General features: G+C 33.7%; 4 protein-coding genes across 12 annotated transcripts; 3 read left to right on the top strand and 1 right to left on the bottom strand.

Annotated features, from left to right (window-relative positions):
- Nucleotides 1-2,424: 2,424 nt before the first annotated feature.
- On the bottom strand, nt 2,425-8,192 carry LOC125418150 (blue copper protein). Of its 5 annotated transcripts, none has more exons than XM_060814286.1 (6): nt 8,052-8,190; nt 6,594-6,661; nt 6,160-6,308; nt 4,275-4,474; nt 3,785-3,987; nt 2,425-3,332 (listed from the first exon to the last, which is right to left on the bottom strand). In XM_060814286.1, exons 5-6 carry the CDS (start codon nt 3,966-3,968, stop codon nt 2,794-2,796), a joined length of 723 nt encoding a protein of 240 aa, XP_060670269.1. In that variant the 5' UTR covers nt 3,969-3,987; nt 4,275-4,474; nt 6,160-6,308; nt 6,594-6,661; nt 8,052-8,190; the 3' UTR covers nt 2,425-2,793. The 5 variants fall into 5 exon arrangements, with proteins under 5 accessions (XP_060670269.1, XP_060670268.1, XP_060670270.1 ...); XM_060814285.1 differs by adding an exon at nt 7,756-7,794 and having other exon boundaries at nt 4,275-6,308; nt 8,052-8,169; XM_060814287.1 differs by having other exon boundaries at nt 3,785-4,004; nt 4,275-6,308; nt 8,052-8,192.
- A 1,101-nt stretch (nt 8,193-9,293) lies between these two features.
- LOC107419679 (rhodanese-like domain-containing protein 8, chloroplastic) lies at nt 9,294-14,172 on the top strand. Of its 4 annotated transcripts, XM_048474500.2 has the most exons (8): nt 9,295-9,704; nt 10,199-10,252; nt 10,380-10,529; nt 10,969-11,131; nt 11,829-11,920; nt 12,187-12,290; nt 12,462-12,737; nt 13,537-14,172. In XM_048474500.2, the coding sequence occupies exons 1-8, from the start codon at nt 9,369-9,371 to the stop codon at nt 13,688-13,690; spliced, it is 1,329 nt and encodes a 442-aa protein (XP_048330457.1). In that variant the 5' UTR covers nt 9,295-9,368; the 3' UTR covers nt 13,691-14,172. The 4 variants fall into 4 exon arrangements, with proteins under 4 accessions (XP_048330459.1, XP_048330457.1, XP_048330458.1 ...); XM_048474502.2 differs by lacking the exon at nt 10,969-11,131 and having other exon boundaries at nt 9,294-9,704; nt 11,825-11,920; XM_048474501.2 differs by lacking the exon at nt 10,199-10,252.
- An 859-nt stretch (nt 14,173-15,031) lies between these two features.
- LOC107419708 (sucrose synthase 7-like) lies at nt 15,032-19,770 on the top strand. 2 transcript variants are annotated; one of them, XM_025073388.3, is made up of 15 exons: nt 15,032-15,232; nt 15,377-15,509; nt 15,732-15,886; nt 15,988-16,216; nt 16,320-16,438; nt 16,540-16,756; nt 16,854-16,949; nt 17,058-17,231; nt 17,319-17,435; nt 17,531-17,697; nt 17,812-18,036; nt 18,126-18,692; nt 18,867-19,005; nt 19,118-19,287; nt 19,414-19,770. In XM_025073388.3, the coding sequence occupies exons 1-15, from the start codon at nt 15,132-15,134 to the stop codon at nt 19,541-19,543; spliced, it is 2,739 nt and encodes a 912-aa protein (XP_024929156.1). In that variant the 5' UTR covers nt 15,032-15,131; the 3' UTR covers nt 19,544-19,770. The 2 variants fall into 2 exon arrangements, with proteins under 2 accessions (XP_024929156.1, XP_015883968.1); XM_016028482.4 differs by having other exon boundaries at nt 16,024-16,216; nt 19,414-19,767.
- A 2,077-nt stretch (nt 19,771-21,847) lies between these two features.
- LOC125422534 (probable LRR receptor-like serine/threonine-protein kinase At3g47570) lies at nt 21,848-22,751 on the top strand. Its single transcript, XM_048474559.2, has 2 exons — nt 21,848-22,338; nt 22,576-22,751. Exons 1-2 carry the CDS (start codon nt 22,188-22,190, stop codon nt 22,734-22,736), a joined length of 312 nt encoding a protein of 103 aa, XP_048330516.1. The 5' UTR covers nt 21,848-22,187; the 3' UTR covers nt 22,737-22,751.
- The last annotated feature ends 816 nt before the right edge of the window (nt 22,752-23,567 follow it).

A 23,567-nucleotide genomic window follows, 5' to 3' on the forward strand; every position in this document is an offset into this window, starting at 1 on the left:
AGAATTCGTTTCGTTTTTCACGCATCATAACTTGATAGGTTTTAACATCTTAGCGACTGGCCGTTCGATCCAATCATTTTGTGCCGATCGATCAATTTCGTCTAATGTGGGCCTTGGATGCTAAACTTCCCCTTTCTTTCAAATTAAAAGGTAATGTCCAAGAAAAACAACGACAGTTATAATATGGTTGTATTAAATTTAGAATTTGAAGGATTTTAAAAGTTTTTAAAAATTTATAGATATTTAATTTAAATTTTAAAGAAATTTATATAAATTTAATGATATTCAATTCAGATTTTGATAAATTTTATAAAAGTTTATCAAAATCTAAATGTATTTAATTAAAACTTTATAAAATTTTTTCAAAATCTGATAGTATTAAAAAACTCATTGATTTTAAAAGATTTTAAAAAATGATGGATTTTAATGGATTTGAAAGAATTTTAATAGTAAAATATTAAAGAAAATTATCAATATGAAATCTAATCTTAAATCTAAAGATTTCATTGAATTTTTATAAAATATTTATGGAATCTATAGAATTTCATAACCATCTATTAAATTTTTTAAAGCCTATAGCTCATTTTAAATCTATCTGTAAATTGAATACATATTCTTAATTATTTTTAGCATTTAAAGTGAAAAAAAAAATTGTTTTTCGCAATGATAAAATATAATTTTTTCCCCAAAAAAAGAAAAAAAAAGAAAAAGGAAACGAATTATTGCTAATTGTTTTATTAAACTATTACTTTAAGTCAATTAACCTCTTTCATGAGTTGAAACTAAAATAACTTAATAAATTTAACTGTCTTTTATACATAATTTAATTTTGCATTATTTTTCTCAAACAACTCAAACAATACTTTTAAACTATAATTTGTAGCCAGAGCACCACAAAAGAAAAGAAAAAAAAAATAATAGAATTTTTCATTTTCCAATAAAGTAAATATTAACCATATTATCAACATATAATAGAGGTACAATTAATTTTTGTCCCCTCTTACTTTTAAGCAATAAAATGTCTTGAAATATTGTAGACCATAAGTCATAACATGTTGTTGGTTCTTGCATCGACAAGTTTTTTTATTTTTTATTTTATATTTTTTAATTTTTGTGGGTTCAATGTTGTATTAACAGGTTATATAATTTCATATGTAAAAAATCAAGGCTCTACTATATGCATTTTTTTTATTATTTCAGTCAAGGCTACATTCAAATGATCTTCATCTTCACCATATGGATGACTTCCCAGTTTTTTGTTCCCCCTACCCACCCCATTTTGGATGAATACTTTTTTCTACTGCAACAACTTACTTTTGTGTAATTCAGTTTTAGCAGATAAAATTCTAAGTTTTATCCATCAGATTTTTTTTTTTTTTTTTTTTTTTTTTAAATGGGACAAATTTTCTACTTCAGGGTTACTTAAAACAACAACGTGCTATAGCAGCCCAAAAAAAAAGGCCAATTTTGTGGTGGACTGAGCAATGGAGAGGTAGAGAGGAGGAAAAGAGCTCAGTGAGAGACAATGAGATGAGAGTTTTCGGCGGGGTTAGTTGAGGTGCGTTTAGCTCAATTCTTGTTCCACTTGATATCAACGGGAGCTACCCCTTCCAACCCAGATTCTGTTCTGCAAATTTCTTCAGCCATGGCCACCTAAAACCATTTCTTTTCTTCACCCACAAAGCAAAATCGGGTAAAAACCAACATGGCTCTGGAAATTATACGCACCAAAGCTTTTTCTAAGAAGAAGAGTTTTTACCTTCTGAGTACTGTACTGTACTATTTTTTTTAAAAATTACATTTGGAATGGGCTAATAAGTTTATTAGATAAGCTAGCATGGATTTAATTAAATATTTTAACCACCCACATGCTTTTGATATATAGTAATTTGAAAAAATACCTTACAATATTGAAAGCACGTGTACATGTTAAATAGATAGTTTCATTTGTAAATTAAGAAGCAGAGAAAGTATGCCCGAAATTCATGTTGCGAGCTTTATTTTGGTTTGATTTAGAACACCGTTATAATGCAATTATTAAATATTTTACACTCCCTCCGACAAGCTAATCAGAAACTCTTGCCAACCTACACCTACAATGGAGAAGAAACCACTTCCATACAGCACTACACAAAAGCCCAATGGGCTCAGTGTAGTGATCCAACGACCAAACCAACCAGAACCCAGACTCCAAAAGAAGACCAATACGGTACCAATATGAGGCCCAGTTCATAATTCAGTGCCTCCAAACCAATGCAGCCAAGATCAGGCAACTTTTTACCAAATTTAATTATACCTCAGATATCATGGAAAATGGATATCAATGATATATAACGGATAAAGTGATCAAATATTGTTATTAAGCATTAATTATATAAGTCTAAAGTAGAAAAGGAAAGTAAACTGAGAAGAAATCAAAAGTGCTAAAACTGAAAGCGTGTAACATTTTGTTTATTAGCTTTAAGAAATAACATGCATTAGCGTTGGAAGCATGAAGCAAATGTTAGGCAAACAAAAGTTCAGACACCCCGTTAGCCAAAAAAAAAAAAAAAAAAAATGTGTTCAGACAGACCACCATACCACCCATAGCAGTAGCACTCTACAGAGACACGGGAAGAGCGATATAGCCAATTTCAAACCAAAAAGGCTAAAATGTGCGTGATCAAAAAGTGAGCAAAAAGAGCATGCATCATAAAGATCGATCATCAGAAAGTACTCAGAACCATTAGCAATATACCAAAATCAAACAATCATGAGCTGTGAAATGCCAAAGATGAAACCCAGCTCCCGACTTTACCCAGAAGAAACCAGCATCACCAGGGTTGTGATCACCAGCACCCACCAGAAGAGCAAGTTTATCACAGCCTCTCCAGCACCAGAAGAACAAGGAGGAGAGGCACTGGTAGCATCGGCTGGATTATTCGTTTTGTCCTGCAGCTCATTATCCGAACCAACTGGAGGTACTTCTATCCCTCCTTTATCATTGCTCAATGCCGGAGCAGCAGGAGGAGTAGGAGGAGGAGGATGGCAGTAGGAGGAGTAGGAGGAGGAGGAGGGGCTTATTGTAGTAGTAGTAGTAGTAGCAGTAGTAGTAGTAGTGCCATTGTCATCGTCACTGGAAAGCTGAGGGAGTGGTTGGACTTGGACCAGGAGTTTTGGGCACCCCTTACAGTGATCTGGACTGCTGCCTATGAAGCACCTGGACCCTGGTTGAGTCAGCGTGATCAGTACCTCTACGTTGTTGTATGTACGGATCAGGTGCACCGCGTGACAGGAACCATAATCCAAGCAGTGCACTTCCGATACATAGCAGCCCGGCTTGCCCCTGAACACTGCCAGAATACAACAAACAATCTTTTATATTATTATTATAATCATATTTGTTAATTTCAATGAACCAATTCGAGCAATTAATAACCAATTTCATTCTTTCTTTACAAGCAAAAACGGTTATGCTAGCTGGAACAGAAGTTTGATCAAACAGTTATAAAATCACAATAAAATTCGAGTGCAGCCCCAAAAGAAGGAAAAGAAAATCGATTTTACAGTACCATAACCCAATTCAATCATTCCAAATTTTCAGTATCTAAATAAACCAAAAATCTAAGAATTCCAGCACGCACAGATTAATCAAAAGGACAATAAAATAAGCAGTAATTAGCTTAAAATACTCGGGACAAAAAAAGAACAGAGGCGGCTAGAGGGAAGACCGATTTGTAAAGCAAGTGAGAAAGATGAATTGGAAGTAATGGAGAGCGAAAAAGCAGGGTTAATGAAACAGTACCTAGACGGTCTCCGACTTGGAAAGTGGTATCGGCAGCCCAGCCTTGAAGATTGGAATTGGGATCCCAGCCGGAAACTCCACCAACAACGTGGTCAGTCATCGCAGACACGCAATGGAACAATATCGATGTGATTATCAGCACCACAATCGATTTCACTGCCCATACCGGTCTCAATCCCACCATTTTTCCTCATCCAAAATTCCTAAATCGAACAAATTCCTTCACAATCTTCAGCATCGATCAAAAAGAATCAAATCAACACAGAAAAAAAAAATAAAAATAAAAAATAAAAGAACTAAATCAAAATAATGGAAGAAAATTTCCTGTCAGTTTCTCAAGAAAAGAACAAAGAATTGTCAGAAAGCTCGAGTGGAATTGAAATTCTAGGCAAGGAAATGAGGACTCCTCAGAGCTTTAGTAGAAACGGCATCCCCTTTTTTTTTTCTAAGTAAGAAATGGAAAATGAAAGAAGATAGTGGAGATGGATACCTCTTTCGTGAAGTGCGAAACCGGAATGAAGATGAAAGAAGCGGAGCGATCGGCTTGGCGGTGCACAGTAGCTCTCTTCGTTTCCCCCTTTTTGTAGAGAGGGACAATGTTTGTCTTCTAGAGAGAGCGCCCCCCGGTTTTCATCTACTTCTTAATATTTTGCCCCACAATTTATCCACTTAAACAGCCACCGACCTCGACTTGTACATGTGGCAATTTTTGTTTAATTATTATTATTATTATTATTATTATCTCTGTATTGATGTGAAACAAAAACCTTTTTCAACTCCATGCACGATGCTAATGCACAATGGTTTTGAAATGTTTAAGTTCCATCTCACACAAAACTAATATTAATAAAAAATTTCAGAATTAAATTACTTAACTATTAAAAAATTAATTATCGTAGTACATTTATTTAAAAAAACCATAAGGGTGTAAAGTATTTCAAATTAATATTATAACAAAAACCCTTTATAATTTAACATTTTATCCAACTAAAATAGATAATTTTATGTTTAAGACAAAGGCTATTTTCCTATTACATTTTAAATTTTAGCCAATGTCAATGTTAAAATTTTAATATTACCTCTCTAATGATATGTGTTAAAAATAATATCAACAATGATATGTGTTAAAAATAATATTAATAAAAATGGTGAAAAAAAAAAGAAAGGTAGATTCGATCCCACTCCTAAACACTTTAAAAAAATTGAAAGTTAAAAATTATATTATTTATTTATATGCATCCCACAATGTAACGGGCCATTACCAAAAAATGCAATTGGGCACAAAAAGCATATATATGCTATATTTTAGCATTGTAATGACAAAATACAAAGACAGTGTCAAAATAAAATGCCATTGCAATGCTCTAATATAAAAACATCTCTAATAGTAAATGTCATTTTGGCATTACCATTACTATAATTTAGCATTGATATGAACTCTCCAATGATAATTGTCAATATCAATGCCAAATTTTGCAATTTATACTCCAATTGCAAATGTTAAAAAATAACAATGCAAAATTTTAAATTTTATTAAATAGCAATGGGATCTACTTTTAATTACATTTTACCAATTAAAAACAAAAATAATATTAACTAATTCATTAAATAACATGAGACAGGCATGCTTTATAAAAGTGAAGCCCAATGGCAAATTTTACCAATTACAAATTTGATGCCTTGGCACAAAAAATAATATTGGTAAAATTTACCACTTGTACTCGAAAAGCAAAAAAAGACTTCTCCAATAATAATAATAATAAAAAGTAGATCAGCTTGTGATTGTATTTGAAAAAAGGTTTAATTGGAAATAATAATAATAAGAGATCAAAAGTAACAAAAGTCTACAAGCAGAACACAAAATAATTGACATAAATTAAAACTTTCAGAAGAAGATTTCAAAATGGTGAGAAATGAGAATCGAAGGTAAAGCACTTACAAATTAAGACAGTTCTTGGCCACCAAAAACAGATTACCAATACCAAATGTAAACTTGGTTTAAACTAACAGATTTAGCTATGTCCAGCTTATAAATTGCATCGACATAAACAAGCAAAGACAAATTTTAATTGAAAAAAGAAAAAAATAGAAAAAGGAGAGAATTTAATAACTACCCAGTGTATCACAAGGAGGCATCAGATAAAACAAAGTGACTCATTGAGGAGAAAAAGAAAATAGAAACAAAAGCTAACTTTTAGCGCATTGAAAGTATATAAAGTTGGCACAAAATCATTCATTCAATCTATGATGATGAATGAGCATGATCATGGGCATGGGCATGGGCATGGGCATGATTTGTCCATGACCATGCCCATGAAGGGGTTAATGAACAAGCAAAGACTAGACATATCCTAGTACAGTCAAGTTGAAATCACCTTTGGGGTTAATGAACTGGATAACGATACATCCTTGAATATGTTTAACGCCGTCAATCGCTGGAATCGCATTCACCCCTATTCTCTTCAGGGTTCTCTGAAGCCTTTTGTCATCTGTAGTGGTTGTCTTGTGAACAGCCTTCTTCTTTCTACAGTTAAAAGGGAAAATTCAAAACCAGAAATTAAAACGGAGGTAAAAACAAGGTGATAACTGAATGAAATAAAGCACCTCGAGTTATTGATAATAACAGCAAAACAATTTCAACATAAACCCAACCAATCTTTGGTTGAGAAATTCCCTATAAAAGCTATCATTAAATATATGAATGTACTTTACAGACACAATTATGCATATGTACGAAAGATCAACTTTGACATTATCAACTTATCAAACCCAAAGAATAATAGGAGTGTCACATTGAAAAGCTACACACCTTCTCACGCTAACCTTCCCACCAGTGCGGACGGCACCAGCCATCTTCATAAGTTTCTCCCGATTCATCTGTGTTGAAAAAACTTTCAACATAAGTAATCATAATTAAAGATAAAAGAACTAAATACAATATAAACAACAGCCAACTTAAAACCCAAAACCATATTCAAACTACAAAACAAAGCCAGCGTGTAATAATAACATGAAAGCAGCATCTAACTCAAAATTCTCATCAGCAGCAACATACAACCCGTGCAAGGAAGCAACATACAACTTCTCAAACCAAATATTACAACCAACAACCTACAACCATCTAATTCAGTCCACAAAACCTTTATAAAAATAAAAGGAAACCTTAAACAGAAACAAATTAGCTTGTAAATATGACAGGCAAAGAGGGAAGTGGAGGGGAAACAGCCAGGCAAGCTTACTTCTTCCCAGATGATTCTCGAAATAAAATCAATGAAATAAGACAGCCCACGTAGAAATTTTAGAAAAATTTTAAAGAGTAATGGGGGAGTGAATTGAAACGAAAATACAGATAAAACCAGCAGGTAACCTCCTGAAGCTTTTAATATAATCATATCGTTTTCCAAGCAAAACAGAGAACAGAAATAACCCATTTCATCAAAGAGCAATACCCATCGATACGAAATCCAAAACTATCATCATTTTAAAACTTAAATTATAAATTTGAAAGGATTTAATAAATTGTTATAGAATTCCAAAACCCATAAAAAATTTATAAAAATTCAAAAAAATCTTTAAATCCAGATTGAATTTGATATTGATAATTTCCTTTATAATTTTACTTTTAAAATAATTTCAAATTTATTAAAATAAATTATTTTTTAAAATATTTTAAAACAATACCTTTAAAAAAAATTCTATAAAATTCTAATTAAATATATTTAAATTTTAATAGCGCTTCGAAATATATATTAAAATTTGAATTAAATTTAAATCCAATATCTTTAAACATTTTAAAAATCCTTTAAGATATAAATTAAATACAGTCCCTTCAAATTAAATACACCCGTTTAGACTGTAGCCAAACATCATCGATAAAAAACTTCAAGACGGAATTATTTTCCACAGCCAGGAACACAAATAGATCTTTTTCAAGGAAATTAAAATAAAAGGAACATAGCAGGAAAACCAACAGAGAAAAGCTTAAACTTTTATGCCTCCAGCAACCCAACCTGAAAGCAACACCAAATGAGAACAATAAATCAGGCCGACCCAAATCAAGTGCACATAAAAGAATAAATAAACAACCAAAATCCAGGAGAGAGCAACCAAAACCCAACAGCTAAACAACCATTTCACATACTTCATACACACAAGACATTAAAAAATAAAAAATAAATAAAAATCAATCAATAGCTGCATAGGCTAAAACCCATTACTCTAACAACAAGAAATGAAGAAAATAGCAAAGTTATGAAGGGGATTTTACCTTTGTGCTAGGGTTTTGCGTTCGAGGGATAATCGATAAAATTTGGGAGAATCTACAGTGAGTAGTCCTCTGACGGCGCAAAAAGAGATGCTGACGATATTATTATATGAGCAGGTGATGATCGAACGGTCAGAATTCGTTTCGTTTTCCACGCACTTGATAGGTTTTAACATCTTAGCGACCGGCCACTTGATTTTATCATTTTGTGCCGTTCGATCAATTTCGTCTAATGTGGGCCCCGGATGCTTAACTTTCCCTTTCTTTCAATTTAAAAAGTAATGTCCAAAACAAACCACTGTAGTTGCAATATATTTTGATCTAGGATAAGATTATCTGAATTTAATTCATTGTTTCTAGCAATTAAAGTAAAAAATAAAAAAATAAAAAAATAAATTATCTTTAACAATTATAAAATGTAATTTTTGTTCCAAAAAAAAAGAGGGAAAAGAATCATTGCTAATTGTTTTATTAAAATTTTGATTTAAATAAATTAATCTCTTTCATGAACTGAAACTAAAATAATTTCATAAATTTAACTGTCTTTCATAAATAATTTAATTTTGCATTATTTTCTCGAACAATACTTTTGAACTACAATTTATTGGAAAATGACAAATTCCTTTTTTTTTTTTTTTTTTTTTTGTGGTGAATGGTGAATGGTGATCTGGCTACAAAACAAAAACTAATTGTACCTCTGTTATACGTTGATAATATCGTTAACATTTACTTTGTTGGAAAATGACAAATTCTTTTTTTTTTTTTTTTTTTTTTTTTTTGTCCTCCCTCTTACTTTTAAACAATAAAATGTATTGAAATATTGTAGACCATAAGTCATAATATGTTCTTGCATTGACATTTTGTTTCTTTTTTTTTTCTTTTTTTTTTTTTGTTGGGTTCAATGTTGTATTCACAGATATATATAATTTCATATGTAAAAAATCAAGGCTTTACTATATGCATTTTTTATATTACTTCAGTCAAGGCTACATTCAAATGATCCTTCTTCATCTTCACCATATGGATGACTTCCCAGTTTTTTGTTCCCCCCACCCCCCACCCAATTATTATATATATATATATTTTTTTTACTGCAACAACTTACTTTTGTGTAATTCAGTTTCAGCAGATAAAATTCTAAGTTTTATCCATCAGTATTTATTTTTTAAATGGAACCAATTTTCTATTTCAATGTTACTTAAAACGACAACGTGCTATAGCAGCCAAAAAAACATAAAAAAAATATATAAAAAAAAAAGCCAATTTTGTGGTGGATTGAGCAATGAAGAGGAGGAAAAGAGCTCAGTGAGAGACGATGAGATGAGAGTTTTCGGTGGGGTTAGTTGCGGTGCGTTTAGCTCAATTCTTGCTCCACTTGATATCAACAGGAGCTACCCTTTCCAACCCAGATTCTGTTCTGCAAATTTCTTCAGCCATGGCCACCCAAAACCATTTCTTTTCTTCACCAACAAAGCAAAATCAGGTAAAAACCAACATGGCTCTGGAATTGGAATTGGAATTGGACGTAGAATTCCCGTGCAATGCTGCAAGTGCAGAGATGTGGAGGAAGATGATTTAGTGGTTGTCAACTTTTATCGTTTTGTATTCATCAAAGACCCACTTGCTGAGGTTGCCAAGCACCTCTCCTTCTTAAAGGTTCGGAATTCAATTTAAGAAAGATTGTGTAAACAGCAATTTTTATACTAAACATGTGTTTGCTTTTCTGGCTCATTTTTTGTTTTAAATATTTTTCTATAAAATGGTATAATTGCCCATATTCATAGACCAAAAGTGAAGCGTGAACTAGATTTGAATATGTCATGAACAATCCTTGTGTTTACATTTTTTGAGAATTCCTACTGGGAATCGAATTAAATTCTACTGGAATAATGTTCTTTGTGAGTTTGTATTCCTTAAGTCCTTGGATCACCATGTTGAATGCTAAAAATAGTAGTTGGGTTGGGGTGGCTCGTAGGTGAAATGTCACCAAAGAAAAGAAATGAAAAAGTTCCATTTGGAAAATATCTGTTGGAACTTCCTATGATGATGATAGAATGGGCTGGTCGTATATTTTCACCATAGAAGTTGACAAAATAACACCCTTGTAAGACTTGAATGCAGCCGTGGTTATCTTAGTTTATATGTTACAGGGCTTTGATATAAAAGGTCGAATCTATCTGAACGAACAAGGGATTAATGCACAGGTATTTCATTCCTTAGAGAAATATAATGCGTTTGAAATTTTCATCGCTTCCTCGCCCCCCCCACCCCCTTCTATTTGAGCAGCTTTGAAGTTAATTTATCTTACCGATGTATTTCATCTTTATGCAGTACAGTGGCCCTTCAAAAGAAGCTCTTGCATATGTTGAATGGCTAAAGGAAGATGAGAGATTTTCCGACATCTTAATTCAGGTTTCTCCAGCACTAAATGGGCATGCCTTTCCAAAATTGAAGTTGCGGTACAAGCCCTCATTAGTTCAGGCAAGCTATATTGTCTTCTTCTGTGATTTATAATTATACCTATTTTATCCTTAATATTATCCTTTTTTTGAGTTATGAGACACTTTCTTTGTTGATTCCTACATTCATAAAATGAAATAATCTGTCTAGGCAAAATAAACTGTCTGTTGCTTAATACATACATGCATATATATGTTTTCTGAAGTTCAGCTCCTCTTTATTTTCATTGTTCCCCAGTCAGGATTCTATTTGACCATGAACATGATTGTGTATTTATGTGTGTGTATATATATTCATTTGAATACATAGATTAAACTATTTTCATATTGCTGTTCTTATGTGTTGATAGGTTTGTGGGTTTTAACCTTTTGGCATGTGCATTTGTGTGTATTTTGGGGGGTGGTTCAGGTTAGATTTATCTTGTTTTTGAAACATGATTGTTACCCTACAACATTTTCAGATGGAAGGAGGTATTACCCATCTTCCTTTGCTTGACCCTTCAATGAGAGCAACACCTCTAGCACCATCTGAATGGAGAAAAAGATTAGATGCAATGAATACAATAGATGGTCCATCAAATGAAAATCTCAATATCAATTATATTCTATTAGATGTGAGAAATGGTATGATTCACTTCTCATAATTGTTGCTTCCTTGCATTTTCTTTGCCAAAAGTCCTATTTATCTTTTGTGTTTCCATGAATTTTTATATTTACTGTCTATTACAATGTTGGTGGGATGGGCAACAATAGGATTGGTATGGCATGATTATTATTTTGATTGAAGTGCCAGAAGCAGACAGTTGTATACTTGTCAAAGTTTTGAAGCATAATCATCTATTTGATTATTGTTAAGTTACCATTAAAGCCCAAATTAGAAAGTAGATCTAGTTATGTTTGTAATCAAGCCTACACAACATACACTTTAGTATTCCCTCTCTTACATCAGTCTGCCCGCTATTGGCTGGAAAATGGAAGTTGTATGCACAAGATAATAAATTACAAGAATGAGGTCACTAGGATTTGAATACAAGGCCATGTAGACAATCAAGGCAAAGATTTAATGTGTTAACATCAATTTTAAGCTCAAAGTAGAGCCAACCTTGTACGTTGAACAGACCAAATGCACACTTTAACATGAATAACTTTGTTCCTTGCATATACACAGAAACATAAGTAATTATATTTGTGAAATTTCAAAATAGCTTGACAAATGGTGTTCATATTTTGTTGATTCTTTAACTTTTAAGTGCCAAAGTAGCGGTGCTCACTGCTAATAGTTTCAGCATTGAAGTTTGAAGGTTTTGTAATTGCTAGTCAGGTTATGAGTGGGATATTGGTCATTTTCATGGAGCTCAACGGCCTGATGTGGACTGCTTTAGGAGCACTTCATTTGGGCAATCACAGACAGAGGTATGATCAATATACAATAACAGTTATTGTGTAATTAGGCATTGGAACTATGCAGATTTTATCAGTATAAAGGTTGCAGCCTCTAGATCTGTAATATATGGTTTTATCAATAGGAAGATTGCTCTAGGTTGAACTATTTAAAAATATTTCCACCAGCATATGGAAGTCAAACTAGGCATCACTACTTTATGGACTGCTTGATAAATTTTTAATTTCTTGTGGTTACTGTGAACATAATACCTTTATTTTGGGTTCTTCTCTTTTAGGTCACTGCTTCAGATCCTTTAGCCAATGTTGATAAAGAAAACACAGATATTTTGATGTATTGTACTGGAGGTATCCGTTGCGATGTATATTCTACGATTCTAAGGTTTACTCTTTTCTTCTAGTCTCCTATTCCTTTTACTTTATCTTTATTATAGTTCTTTTGACAATAATATGGTTGGGGCAAGCTATATAATGGACTTAAATTTTTATTCCTACTATAATGTTGAAGATCTTCTCCTTTCCCTATGCTTAAGTTGTTTAACTTATTTGGCAGGAAACGGGGCTTTAAAAATTTGTACACATTAGAGGGAGGTGTATCTCATTATCTGAAGAATGTAGGCCCTATTGAATGGGTTGGGAATTTGTTTGTTTTTGATTCCCGTCTTTCTCTTCCCCCTTCTACCTACAAGCCTGAAGTTGTGACTGAAGCAACAAAGAATCAACAAGTTTCTAAGAACGATACATTTGCTAGATGCTTCATCTGTGGTTCACAAGTCCGTGAGTTGAGGCATAGGAACTGTGCAAATCTTGACTGCAACCTGCTTTTTCTGTAAGCGCCTGTTCTTTAATTTTAGAATCCTTTTATTTTTACTCTGTACTTGAAAAGTTTATAAATCTTGTCTTGCCTAGATGCATTTAGGTCCAGGTTTAACCTGATTTTCAGGGTTTTCAAGCTGCTAGTTGAAAAAGGTCCTTGAGAAGAGCTTTGTCGTACATAGTAACAAATGCTTCTGGTTCATTTATTTATGTCATACATCAAATATTAATGTTATTCATTTAGTTTTGCATTATTCTTACGAACCATTAAGAATAGATTGTCTTTGAAAGAGAGATTTGAATCCGAGTTCACAGGCTTTATAAGAGACCCAAATAAGATGCCCACCCACCCCCTCCCCAAAAGCATAAATTCAAAAAAAAAGTTGTCCTGCAGTTTGATTGTTTGAAATAAGTTTCTGTGAATGAGTTATTGACAGGACGACATGTAAAGTATAAAGATGGTATCCTAAAGATATTGTTTATGACGTAAAATGACTTAAATGACCTAAAATGTTAAATTTTCTTGATGATTATTGGCTCTTCAGAGTTCGGATTCTTTTTAGGATCAGTTGCTTTTCAAATTTATCTTCACAAAATCTGCCTTCATCTTTAACCATTCAAAACATTGTCAATGGGATGTTTAAATTGAGTCATTCTTTTGCTTTTATCCTCTAACCCTTGTCATTTTCCATGTTCTTTTTTTCTTGGATTTTGGACTTGTGCTGGTGATGTTAGAGGTGATGCCTAAGTTTATATTTTGTTCTTGTTGTCTTTTCTTTTCATGTTTATAATTTATCCTTGTCTATTTCCAGATGTTGTATGGATTGCGTGAAGGATTTAAGAGGATGTTGCTGTACTAATTGTACAACTGCTCCTCGACTTAGACCTGTTCTTCATGGGCATCAAAGATACAAAAAGTGGCATATATACAGAGATTCAGAGTTGCCGACCAAATTGACAGCTTGATGGAATTCATTATACTGTTTGATGTTTGAGGAGGGTGTTCATACATTAAACAGCTCAAACCAATCATTCAATCAGGCAAGGGTAGCATTCATGTTCGTTTGGTTTGTTAAGGTCAGAACATCTCCATTTTCTAGCAAGAGAGCCAGAGTTTATTGCAAAGTTAAGATAAGCATTCCCCATGGTTGAGATCTTCAGAAAAAGCTCTTCCTAAAAGGAAAATGAATACGAAGATAGGTGCTGGAAACCGAAGAACACCGCAAACTGAATCACCTTGCAAGCTTACTATTCAAAAGAAAAAAAAAAAAAGAAAAAAAGAAAAAAGTGCTTTTCCTTTCTCATTCATTTTTTAGCAGGCTCTTGTTATTCATCAATGATCATCCATTCTTGAACAAAAACATGCTTGGAGAATGAATGACACTAATATGCAGAAACCATGATAACATAATTTTCTTTTTATCATATGACTAAACTAATTTGTATTATGTTGTAGTTGTACTTTTTCTCATGATCATCGTGATACATATTAACATATTTTACATTTTTGTTTTTTTAATAAGAATATGTGGATAAAGAAAGTGACATGGCTGATGTCCGAAAAAGCTAAATGGTTTGAAATCCAAGTGAACCCGTCCCGAGTAACATTGCCCAAAGTTCGTCGCCTGTACATGAGCCCATCCATGAGTTTCAGGTCCAATCTAGGCCATCAGAATCTTTGTTCGTGGATCAGTTCAAAGTATACCCAAGCCCAAACACCTCGGGTCAGGCTAAGGATTTGGACCCACGTTGACATTCATATTAAAAACAATATCAAATATGTATAAATTAAAAAAATTGGTTTTTATTTTAAGATTAGTTTCTCACATAGGCAAATAAAACCAAAATTTTATCCCAAAAAAAAAAAATAATAATAATAAAATAAAATAAAAAAGGAAAAATAGATCCCAAATTTACATAAGATATGAGCCAAGTTAATCCCACAAGTTAGTAAGGAAGGAGATTTCAATATTTTTGGAGAAGCAAAGAAGAAAAGAATATATAAAATATGCATACATGTCCATGTATGTCCTTCTCAAAGAACCATATTACTAATTCCTTAAAATGTACTTTTTCCCACCAAAAAGACAAATCTCTGATAGATTTATTTTCGTCCAATCAAATAATTCCTTTCTTGCTTTGCATGTTTGTTTCTCCACAAATGGCATTAAAGAATGTTCTTTCACCGCTCTCAGCAATTTGATCACACGGTAGACTTTCCCTCAACGGTGTAGTCCCCATGTCTTACTCTTCCTCTATCATTATCTCTGTGGATTTTTCCATCTATAAATTGCAAATACAACCAAAACCCACAAACACAAAACCATTTTCTAAATATAACAATATATCTTTTCCTTTCCTCTTTAGGAAACCAAGTAGTTTTTCTTCTTCCTTTTGTGTTGTGAAAATGGCTTCCAACGCTGAGCTCAAAAGGTCTGATTCAGTTGCAGAAGCCATGCCTGATGCATTGAGGGAGAGCCGCTATTACATGAAGAAATGCTTTGCCAGGTACTTCATCAACTCTTTTCCATATATATATATATATATATATGGTTACTTCTATATATATACCATGCATATCAATGTAATTATATATTGTCTCTGGCTGCAATATGATCTGAATGTTCTTTGTTTTTTGGTGGGTTCTGAAAGGTTTGTGGCGGAGGGTAAAAGGCTAATGAAATACCAAGAAATAATGGAAGACATGGAAAAAGCAATAGAAGATAAGGCTGAGAGGAACAAAGTTTTGGAAGGCTTGCTTGGTTTTATTTTGAGTTCCACTAAAGTATGAATTACTTATGTTTGAACTTCGCTTTTTTCTGATTATTTTTTGTTTACTTCTTCAACGGTAACGAATAAATCAAGCTTTTAACGTATTTTAAAATGTTGGTTTATGAACAAGAAATAGTTAAAAATGATTGTTTTTGAAACGGAAAACAGTTTTTTTAGTTCATGAACAAACAAGTGCCAGCTAAGGCTTCTTACGCGGGAGAAATTATGCATGCAGGAGGCGGTGGTGGTGCCACCATATGTTGGTTTTGCGATAAGACCAAGTCCTGGTTACTGGGAATATGTTAAAGTGAATGCTGATGATCTTCAAGTTGAGGCCATTACTGTTTCAGATTTCTTGAGACTTAAAGATTTGATCTTCGACGAGAACTGGTACAAGGCCATTACCCTTTGCTGTTTATAGGAAAAATAATGATTAGAAGACAAGAATTTTCTCTTGTAGCATGACAAAAAATACATTAATGCATTTCTAGTCAAGGTGCTCGGAAAATTATGAATTTTGGATGCAGGGCAAATGATGAACATGCTTTGGTGTTAGACTTTGGAGCCATGGACTTCTCTATACCACGCACCACCCTTCCTTCTTCTATTGGAAATGGAGTGACCTACATCTCCAAGTTCATGTCCTCAAGGCTAAGTGACAAGTCTGATAGTGGAAAGCCTTTGCTTCACCACCTCAAATCTCTTAATTACAAAGGAGAGGTACATATTTGTATGTATACCAATTCATGACAGAAACGAAAGGAATTAATTAACACCATTTGTACACATATGTTTTTGAATGCAAACTCGTTCAAATCTGCAGAATCTTATGATCAATGAGTGCCTGAACACAGCTGAAGAGCTTCAGAGTGCGCTGATCGCTGCTGAAGCATTTGTCTCCACCCTCCCAAAAGACACACCATATAAGAAATTTGAACAAAGGTCACCTTAAATAATTCTTACTTCTAACTTGATTTACAAGAAAACATTGTGAAATATGAAGTTTCTTATTCTTGTAATTCCTAAACACGTATACATTACAGGCTCAAGAAAATGGGGTTTGAGAAAGGATGGGGGAATACAGCAGAAAGAGTTAGAGAGACAATGAAGACATTTGCTGATGTACTCCAAGCACCAGACCCAGCAAAGTTGGAGTCCATCTTTAGCAGGCTTCCAGGCATTTTCAACATTGTAATCTTCTCTCCTCATGGCTACTTTGGCCAGTCAGATGTCCTTGGATTGCCCGATACTGGTGGCCAGGTTTATAAAACTAACACAACCAATCACTTTAATTAATCACTTCACAAAATAGTACTAGTTATTGTGACAGTTCGGATTAATTTACATTTTTATGCAGGTGGTTTACATTCTTGATCAAGTAAGAGCATTGGAGGAAGAATTGCTCCTAAGAATAAAGCAGCAAGGCCTCAGCGTCAAGCCTCATATTCTAGTGGTAAGCTACATAAATAAATGGAAAAACCACCTAGTATTTTTGAAAATATAATTACCTATGTTTTTGTGTTTTAACTTCTCTGTTTCTGTTTGGTTCTGTGTAAGACAGGTGACAAGACTTATACCAGATGCTCGAGGAACGAAGTGCAACCTGGAGCTGGAGCCTATTTTCGGCACTAAGCATTCGCAAATCCTTAGAGTTCCATTCAGAACAGAGAATGGAATTCTTCGCCAATGGGTTTCTCGCTTCGATATCTATCCTTACCTTGAGAGATTTACCCAGGCATGTTTCACTCATTCTACATACTCTTCTACTTTATGATTTCTTTTTTATCTTTTTATGATTTTCTGTCTGTTTTATCATCACTAGGATGCCACTGCAAAGATTATTGAACACATGGAATGCAAACCGGACCTTGTAATAGGGAACTACACAGATGGAAATTTGGTGGCATCTTTGATGGCTACCAAACTTGGAATAACTCAGGTCTAATTCCCATCTAAGTTTGGAAGTCCTAGAGCTTAGTTTTGATTAATTTATTTTGTACTTTGCAAATGAACTTCAATCTATTTTAAACCCAGGGAACAATTGCTCATGCTCTAGAAAAGACCAAGTATGAAGATTCAGACGCCAAATGGAAAGAATTGGATCCAAAGTACCATTTTTCATGTCAGTTCACAGCTGATATCATCTCGATGAATGCAACAGATTTCATCATAACAAGCACATATCAAGAAATTGCAGGAAGGTTAGTTTTGTCCATAAACTCTTATGAAGCTAACTAACCTAGACAGTCTAATACATAGGACTGGCTGCTAATACCCATTTAAACATTGCCTGATAATAATAGTTTTTTCTGCAGCAAGGATAGACCAGGACAATATGAAAGCCATACAGCATTTACCATGCCGGGACTTTGTCGAGTAGTCTCAGGCATCAATGTGTTTGAACCAAAGTTCAACATTGCTGCTCCTGGAGCTGACCAATCTGTCTACTTTCCCTATACAGAGAAAGAAAGGAGGTTTACAAGTTTTCATCCTGCCATTGAAGAATTACTCTACAACAAGAAAGATAACGATGAGCACATGTAAAACTCTCTTGTTTCCAGTCATTTCTTGAATCCCATATGAACAAACTGTAATTGTTTAACACTGGAATTTAAATCTTCCTGGACAGAGGGTATTTGGAAGACAGGAAGAAACCGATCATCTTCTCAATGGCACGACTAGATACTGTGAAGAACATTACAGGACTAACCGAGTGGTATGGAAAGAACAAGAAGCTGAGAAGTTTGGTAAATCTTGTGGTTGTAGCTGGATTTTTTGATCCATCCAAATCAAAAGATAGAGAAGAAATTGCAGAAATAAAAAAGATGCATTCCCTGATAGAGGAATACGAACTTAAGGGCCAGTTCAGATGGATAGCAGCTCAAACTGATAGATATCGAAATGGAGAATTGTACCGGTGTATTGCAGATACAAAAGGAGCTTTTGTGCAGCCTGCTCTCTATGAGGCATTTGGTCTAACAGTAATTGAGGCGATGAACTGTGGATTGCCTACCTTCGCAACGAATCAAGGAGGCCCTGCAGAAATCATTGTTGATGGTGTTTCAGGCTTCCAGATTGACCCCAGTAATGGCTTGGAAGCAAGTAACAAGATTGCTGGCTTCTTCGAAAAATGCAAGACGGATGCTGAACATTGGAACAAGATGTCAAATGCAGGTCTTCAGCGAATAAACGAATGGTAATCACATTGCATAGTATTCTAAACAAATCGCCACATGGAAAACTGACCCAGCTAGAACAGCTGAAGACTTTCGTCAGTTCTCTATATGAACTTTCTTTTCTTCCAGAGAGCATAAGAATATTATTGTATTTCGCAGCTTTGATCTTACGTTTAATCATGTTTGTCTTGTAGCTATACATGGAAAATATATGCAAACAAAGTGTTGAACATGGCATCCTCTTATAGATTTTGGAGGCATCTATACAAGGATCAGAAGCTAGCTAAGCAAAGATATATTCAGATGTTTTACAGTCTCCAATTTAGGAATTTGGTAGGTCTATTTGAACTGCTTACTCTTGGTAATTTCATCAAGAAGGAAAAGGAAAAAACAAAATTATAGATTTTCTGAAAACTAATAATGAGTAATTTACATTGTTTTACAGGTGAAGAATGTTCCAATCCCCTCTGAGGAACCACAACAGCCAACAGCAGCACCATTAATAACACCTGCACCCCAGAAAGCCAAACCTGCAGTGGTTTCTAAACCCCCAATGGTCTCTAAACCCCCAGAAGCAGCAAAACCACCAACAATTGAACCAATGACAATAAAAAAGTATAGAATCTTTTCTGATTGCTTAGCAAATCTTTATTTATTTATTTATTTTTATTTTATTCATATTTAATCAATTTATAGATTTTCAGTTATTTCTGAACCTAAATGGATATACCTTTTTTGCAGGGGTGAAGATTCACAGAGGAAGCAGCTTGCGACCCCACAAGGCAATACCGCATTTACTTTATTGTGCTTTCTTGTTGGTTCTTTCTTCATCATATATTACGTGGTTAACAAGTTGTATAAAAGCGAATGAAATGTGAATTTGTTGCTTCTGTACAATGAGTAGAGATGTCTACGTTTATGCTGAAGGAATAAACGAATGTAATATCATATACTAAAGGAATTCTCTATATGTATGAGCAAAACAAAAAGAAAACTGAAGTAGATTTGAAAATGTTCGTATTATTTTTGGCATTCTCAAAATAATCTTAATTGCTTTCAGATATATGTTCATATCTAAATCTTCAATATATGATAATCTCAAGCAGCCAAAAATTGTATCACTTCAATTATATTAAATAATAATAATAATAACGTTGTTAATCAAATATATACTTGCATTCACAAGAAGAAACTCAATACCCTATAATTTTGATAAACTCCTCCTTATAGTGCATACTTGAAGTGTTTAAGATTAAAAAACGAAAAACAAGCTGATACAAAAAGAAACAGACAAGTCAAGTCCACTGAACATTGCTGGCTAATGTATATAGAGTCATGGACTTCATTTTTTGGCTGGTCTGTCAATGCTGGTCATGATTGCTTTGGTGAATCACTGTGATTTTTTTGGCCGTGCTGTCAATGCCGGTCATGATTGCTTTGGTGAATCACAGTGATTTTTTGGCTGGTCTGTCAATGCCGGTGATGATTGCTTTGGTGAATCACTGGTTATTTATTTTCTTTTTTACATCTTGCTAAACTTTTTATTCAGATTAATAATAAATCTATCATTCATTTTCAGAACCGTCTAGTTGTACAAATAGATCTCTCAGGTTTTAGCATTTTTTGGTTAGTTTTTATGCAAATCTTTATGTTGATCCAACTGCACCTTAGACTGTCTGACTTTATTTTATTTATTCATTTTTTCCCATGAAAGCCACTTTGCAATGGTCCCCATTCAACTTATTGTATGATTTGTAGGAGGATGCACCAAAAGGTCACTTTACTCTTTCTCTTAAAAATCAGGCACACATTTTTAAAATTAATTAGAGCATATGGACTTCTGGCTTTCTTACACAGACACACATACACACACATATTTATAACACTACTGATCTTGTTCTCTCACACTGCTTGTCAAAAATCAAAACTGAAAGCATGGCTTCACTTATATCTTGGTAGCATACCGTTGTACATGCTGTGGCTGCATTTTCCTCTGTCCTTGGAGACAACACAACGGATAGACTTTAATTGCTTGCATTTAAGGCTCAAGTAACAGATGACCCCCTTGGAGTTCTGAATTCTTGGAACGAATATCTGCACTTTTGTGCATGGCCGGCCATAACAGGGTCACCATGTTGGATCTCAAGTCATCCCAGCTGAAGGGTCTCCCCTCACCCGATATTGGAAATCTGAGTTTTTCCAGGATTTTAAAGCTCCACAACAATAGTTTTCTCCAACATATCCCTCCAGAAATCGGCCATTTGAGCCATAACAAATGGGTTGAGGACATAACTACTTCTTTTGGAAATCTTTCTTCTCTTTCTTTGCTCAGTTTTTTGGAAAACAGCCCGCTTGGACTCGTCCCAGACAGTTTTGGCCTGTTGAAAATTCTGAAAGCTATTTTTGCTTGCCCCTGGTAATCTGTCTGGTACACTTCCTGACTCAATATTCAGTCTCTGTTCTATTACATTCTTTTCTTGTAGCTTATAATCAACTTCGGGGAAGCCTACCTCCTCAAATGGGTCATACTCTTAGAAACATCAAAGAATTTTGTCTAGCTAAGAATCAGTTTAGTGGACTAATTCCCATATCCATGTCTAATGCTTCCAACCTTGTAAAATTTTGCTATCCCAGCAAATAAGTTTAGAGGGAAAGTGCCTAGTTTTGAAAGGATGTTCAATTTAGAGATGCTAACGATTGCTCATAATAATCTTGAAAAATGTGATAATGATGATTTACATTTTCTCTCTTCTCTTGTTAACTGCTCAAAGTTAAAAGACTTAAGAGATTTCTTTGAACAATGTCGGAGGAAGATTGCCTGAAACAATGAGCAACTTCTCAACTAAATTCCAGGTGATGGTACTTGGTGAGAATTCGATACATGGAAGTATTCCAACTGGGATTGGAAACTTCATCAGCTTGGAGGATTTAGGCAGTGAGAACAACCAATTGACAGGTCCAATACCAATTTCAATAGGTAAATTACAAAAAACTGAATTTGGTATATCTCAGTGCAAATAAGCTCTCAGGGGTAATCCCTTCTTCTATAGGAAATTTAACGGTGTTAACCAGACTCTATTTAGGCTCAAACAAGTTGCATGGAAACAATGTAAGAATTTGTTGATATTGGATCTTTCTAAAAACAATCTTGTTGGTTTTATACCAAAACAAATTTTTTGCCTTGGTCACTATTAGCTGATAGTTTAGACTTGGCACAGAAACAGTTGACTGGTCCTATACTCATGGAAGTAGGTAAATTGGTAACACTTGCCTAGCCTAACATTTCTGAAAATTAAGTTGACTGGTAAAATTCCTGAAACCCTTGGTAGTTGCACAAGTTATTGTACTTTTGTTTGGATGGAAACTTATTGCATTGGACCATTCCCTTATCTTTGCATTCTTTGGGAGGAATAGAACAAATTGGCTTTTCTCGCCACAACTTCTCCGGAAAAATCCCAAGTGCTATAGATCATTTGCACAATCATTGCCATGTGCCAATAATTCATTGTGATTTAATGCCAGGTAACATTCTCTTAGACCATAACATGAAGGCCAAGCTTGGAGATGTTGGATTGGTGAGGTTCCTTCCAGATCCTTCCAACCCATTTTCTTCAGATCAAACAGGTTCTCTTGGAATAAGGGGTTCCATTGGATACATTGCCCCTGGTAAAGTTTTATCAATTGGTGCAATAATTTTTAATTTTAGTTGTACATTTTTATATGTCACAAAATTCGTCTTTTATTATCATTTTTTTCATTTGTTTAAATGGGGTCTTTATCATTTGTCACTATAAAACCATAGAACCATCTATACTTTTCTTAATTTTAATACCAAATCTTTGATTTGTTGTGCTGTATTTTCCTTTATTCAATATTATTGTTTTATCCTACTATACGTTGTAGAGTATGGCATGGAAGGCAAGGTGTCAACATTGAGAGACATGTATAGTTTTGGAATCTTGCTGTTGGAGATGTTTACAGGAAAAAGACCCACTAGTATCATTTTTAAAGAGGGAAACTACACATATGGTGCATTTGAATTTTATGTATTTGGAAAAACATAGCACTCTGTTAATGCTTTTAAATTGGCTGTAACTTTGAGACTTGTTTATTTATGTATTGGAAAAACAGAGAACTCTGTTTTTTTTTTTTTTTTTTTTTTTTTTTTTTGGGATAGTCCATATGCTTCTTTAGAAAAGGACTCCAAGTTCATGCATCAACAATTTAATGCAAGCATAAATTTGACATTGATTTCAATGTTTTTCTTTTCTTTTCTTTTTTGATAAAAACATATTAGCTTTGACTTAGGTTACAATTTTATCTTGTTATAACCTTGTATGCCAAAACAAAAAAAAAAAAAAAAAAAAATTGTAATAAAACTTTTTAGAATTTGTTAAAACAACAGTCAATTAATCAAAAATTCAGGGTTGACTTTTCTCTCTCTTTTTTTTTTTTTTAGTTTAAAGAATTTCTCATTTACCAAAGAGAAAAACTAATCAGTCTCTTGATGACATTTGATTAACATTGTGCTACTAATCAATCTCTTGATAACGTTCTATTAACATTGTATTACGAACTCATAAGACCAATTATTACCAAAAGTAAAAATTGTGAGATCAATCATTTCCCTTCTCAATCATAATAAAATATTAGTTTTGATATTTTACCAAATAGGATGTTGGGAGCTGGTTTAACTTGCCATAACTTGCATCAATTTAAGATTACACCCTATTTCTTTGGCATACTTATAAGAATAACTCTTATGGGAAAATTATGTCTCATGAATAAAAATATTTTTCTTTTTTCTTTATTCTAAACACTTTCAAGTCAACAACCCAAGAACAAAGGATATTTATGAATTTCGACCTTATTTAAGTTCATTATCAGAAAAAAAA

Source organism: Ziziphus jujuba, chromosome 2, assembly GCF_031755915.1.
Source record: "Ziziphus jujuba cultivar Dongzao chromosome 2, ASM3175591v1".
Classification (NCBI taxonomy): Eukaryota; Viridiplantae; Streptophyta; class Magnoliopsida; order Rosales; family Rhamnaceae; genus Ziziphus; species Ziziphus jujuba.

Coding starts and splice junctions, on each gene's coding strand:
- LOC107419708 (XM_025073388.3), top strand. CDS start 15,132: ATGGCTTCCAACGCTGAGCTCAAAAGGTCTGATTCAGTTGCAGAAGCC. Junction 17,232..17,318: donor ACCTTGAGAGATTTACCCAG/GCATGTTTCACT, acceptor TATCATCACTAG/GATGCCACTGCAAAGATTAT. Junction 19,006..19,117: donor GTCTCCAATTTAGGAATTTG/GTAGGTCTATTT, acceptor ATTGTTTTACAG/GTGAAGAATGTTCCAATCCC.
- LOC125418150 (XM_060814287.1), bottom strand. CDS start 3,968: ATGGTGGGATTGAGACCGGTATGGGCAGTGAAATCGATTGTGGTGCTG. Junction 3,333..3,784: donor CCAAGTCGGAGACCGTCTAG/GTACTGTTTCAT, acceptor GTATTCTGGCAG/TGTTCAGGGGCAAGCCGGGC.
- LOC125422534 (XM_048474559.2), top strand. CDS start 22,188: ATGCCAGGTAACATTCTCTTAGACCATAACATGAAGGCCAAGCTTGGA. Junction 22,339..22,575: donor CATTGGATACATTGCCCCTG/GTAAAGTTTTAT, acceptor TATACGTTGTAG/AGTATGGCATGGAAGGCAAG.
- LOC107419679 (XM_048474500.2), top strand. CDS start 9,369: ATGAGAGTTTTCGGTGGGGTTAGTTGCGGTGCGTTTAGCTCAATTCTT. Junction 10,253..10,379: donor AACAAGGGATTAATGCACAG/GTATTTCATTCC, acceptor ATCTTTATGCAG/TACAGTGGCCCTTCAAAAGA. Junction 12,738..13,536: donor GACTGCAACCTGCTTTTTCT/GTAAGCGCCTGT, acceptor GTCTATTTCCAG/ATGTTGTATGGATTGCGTGA.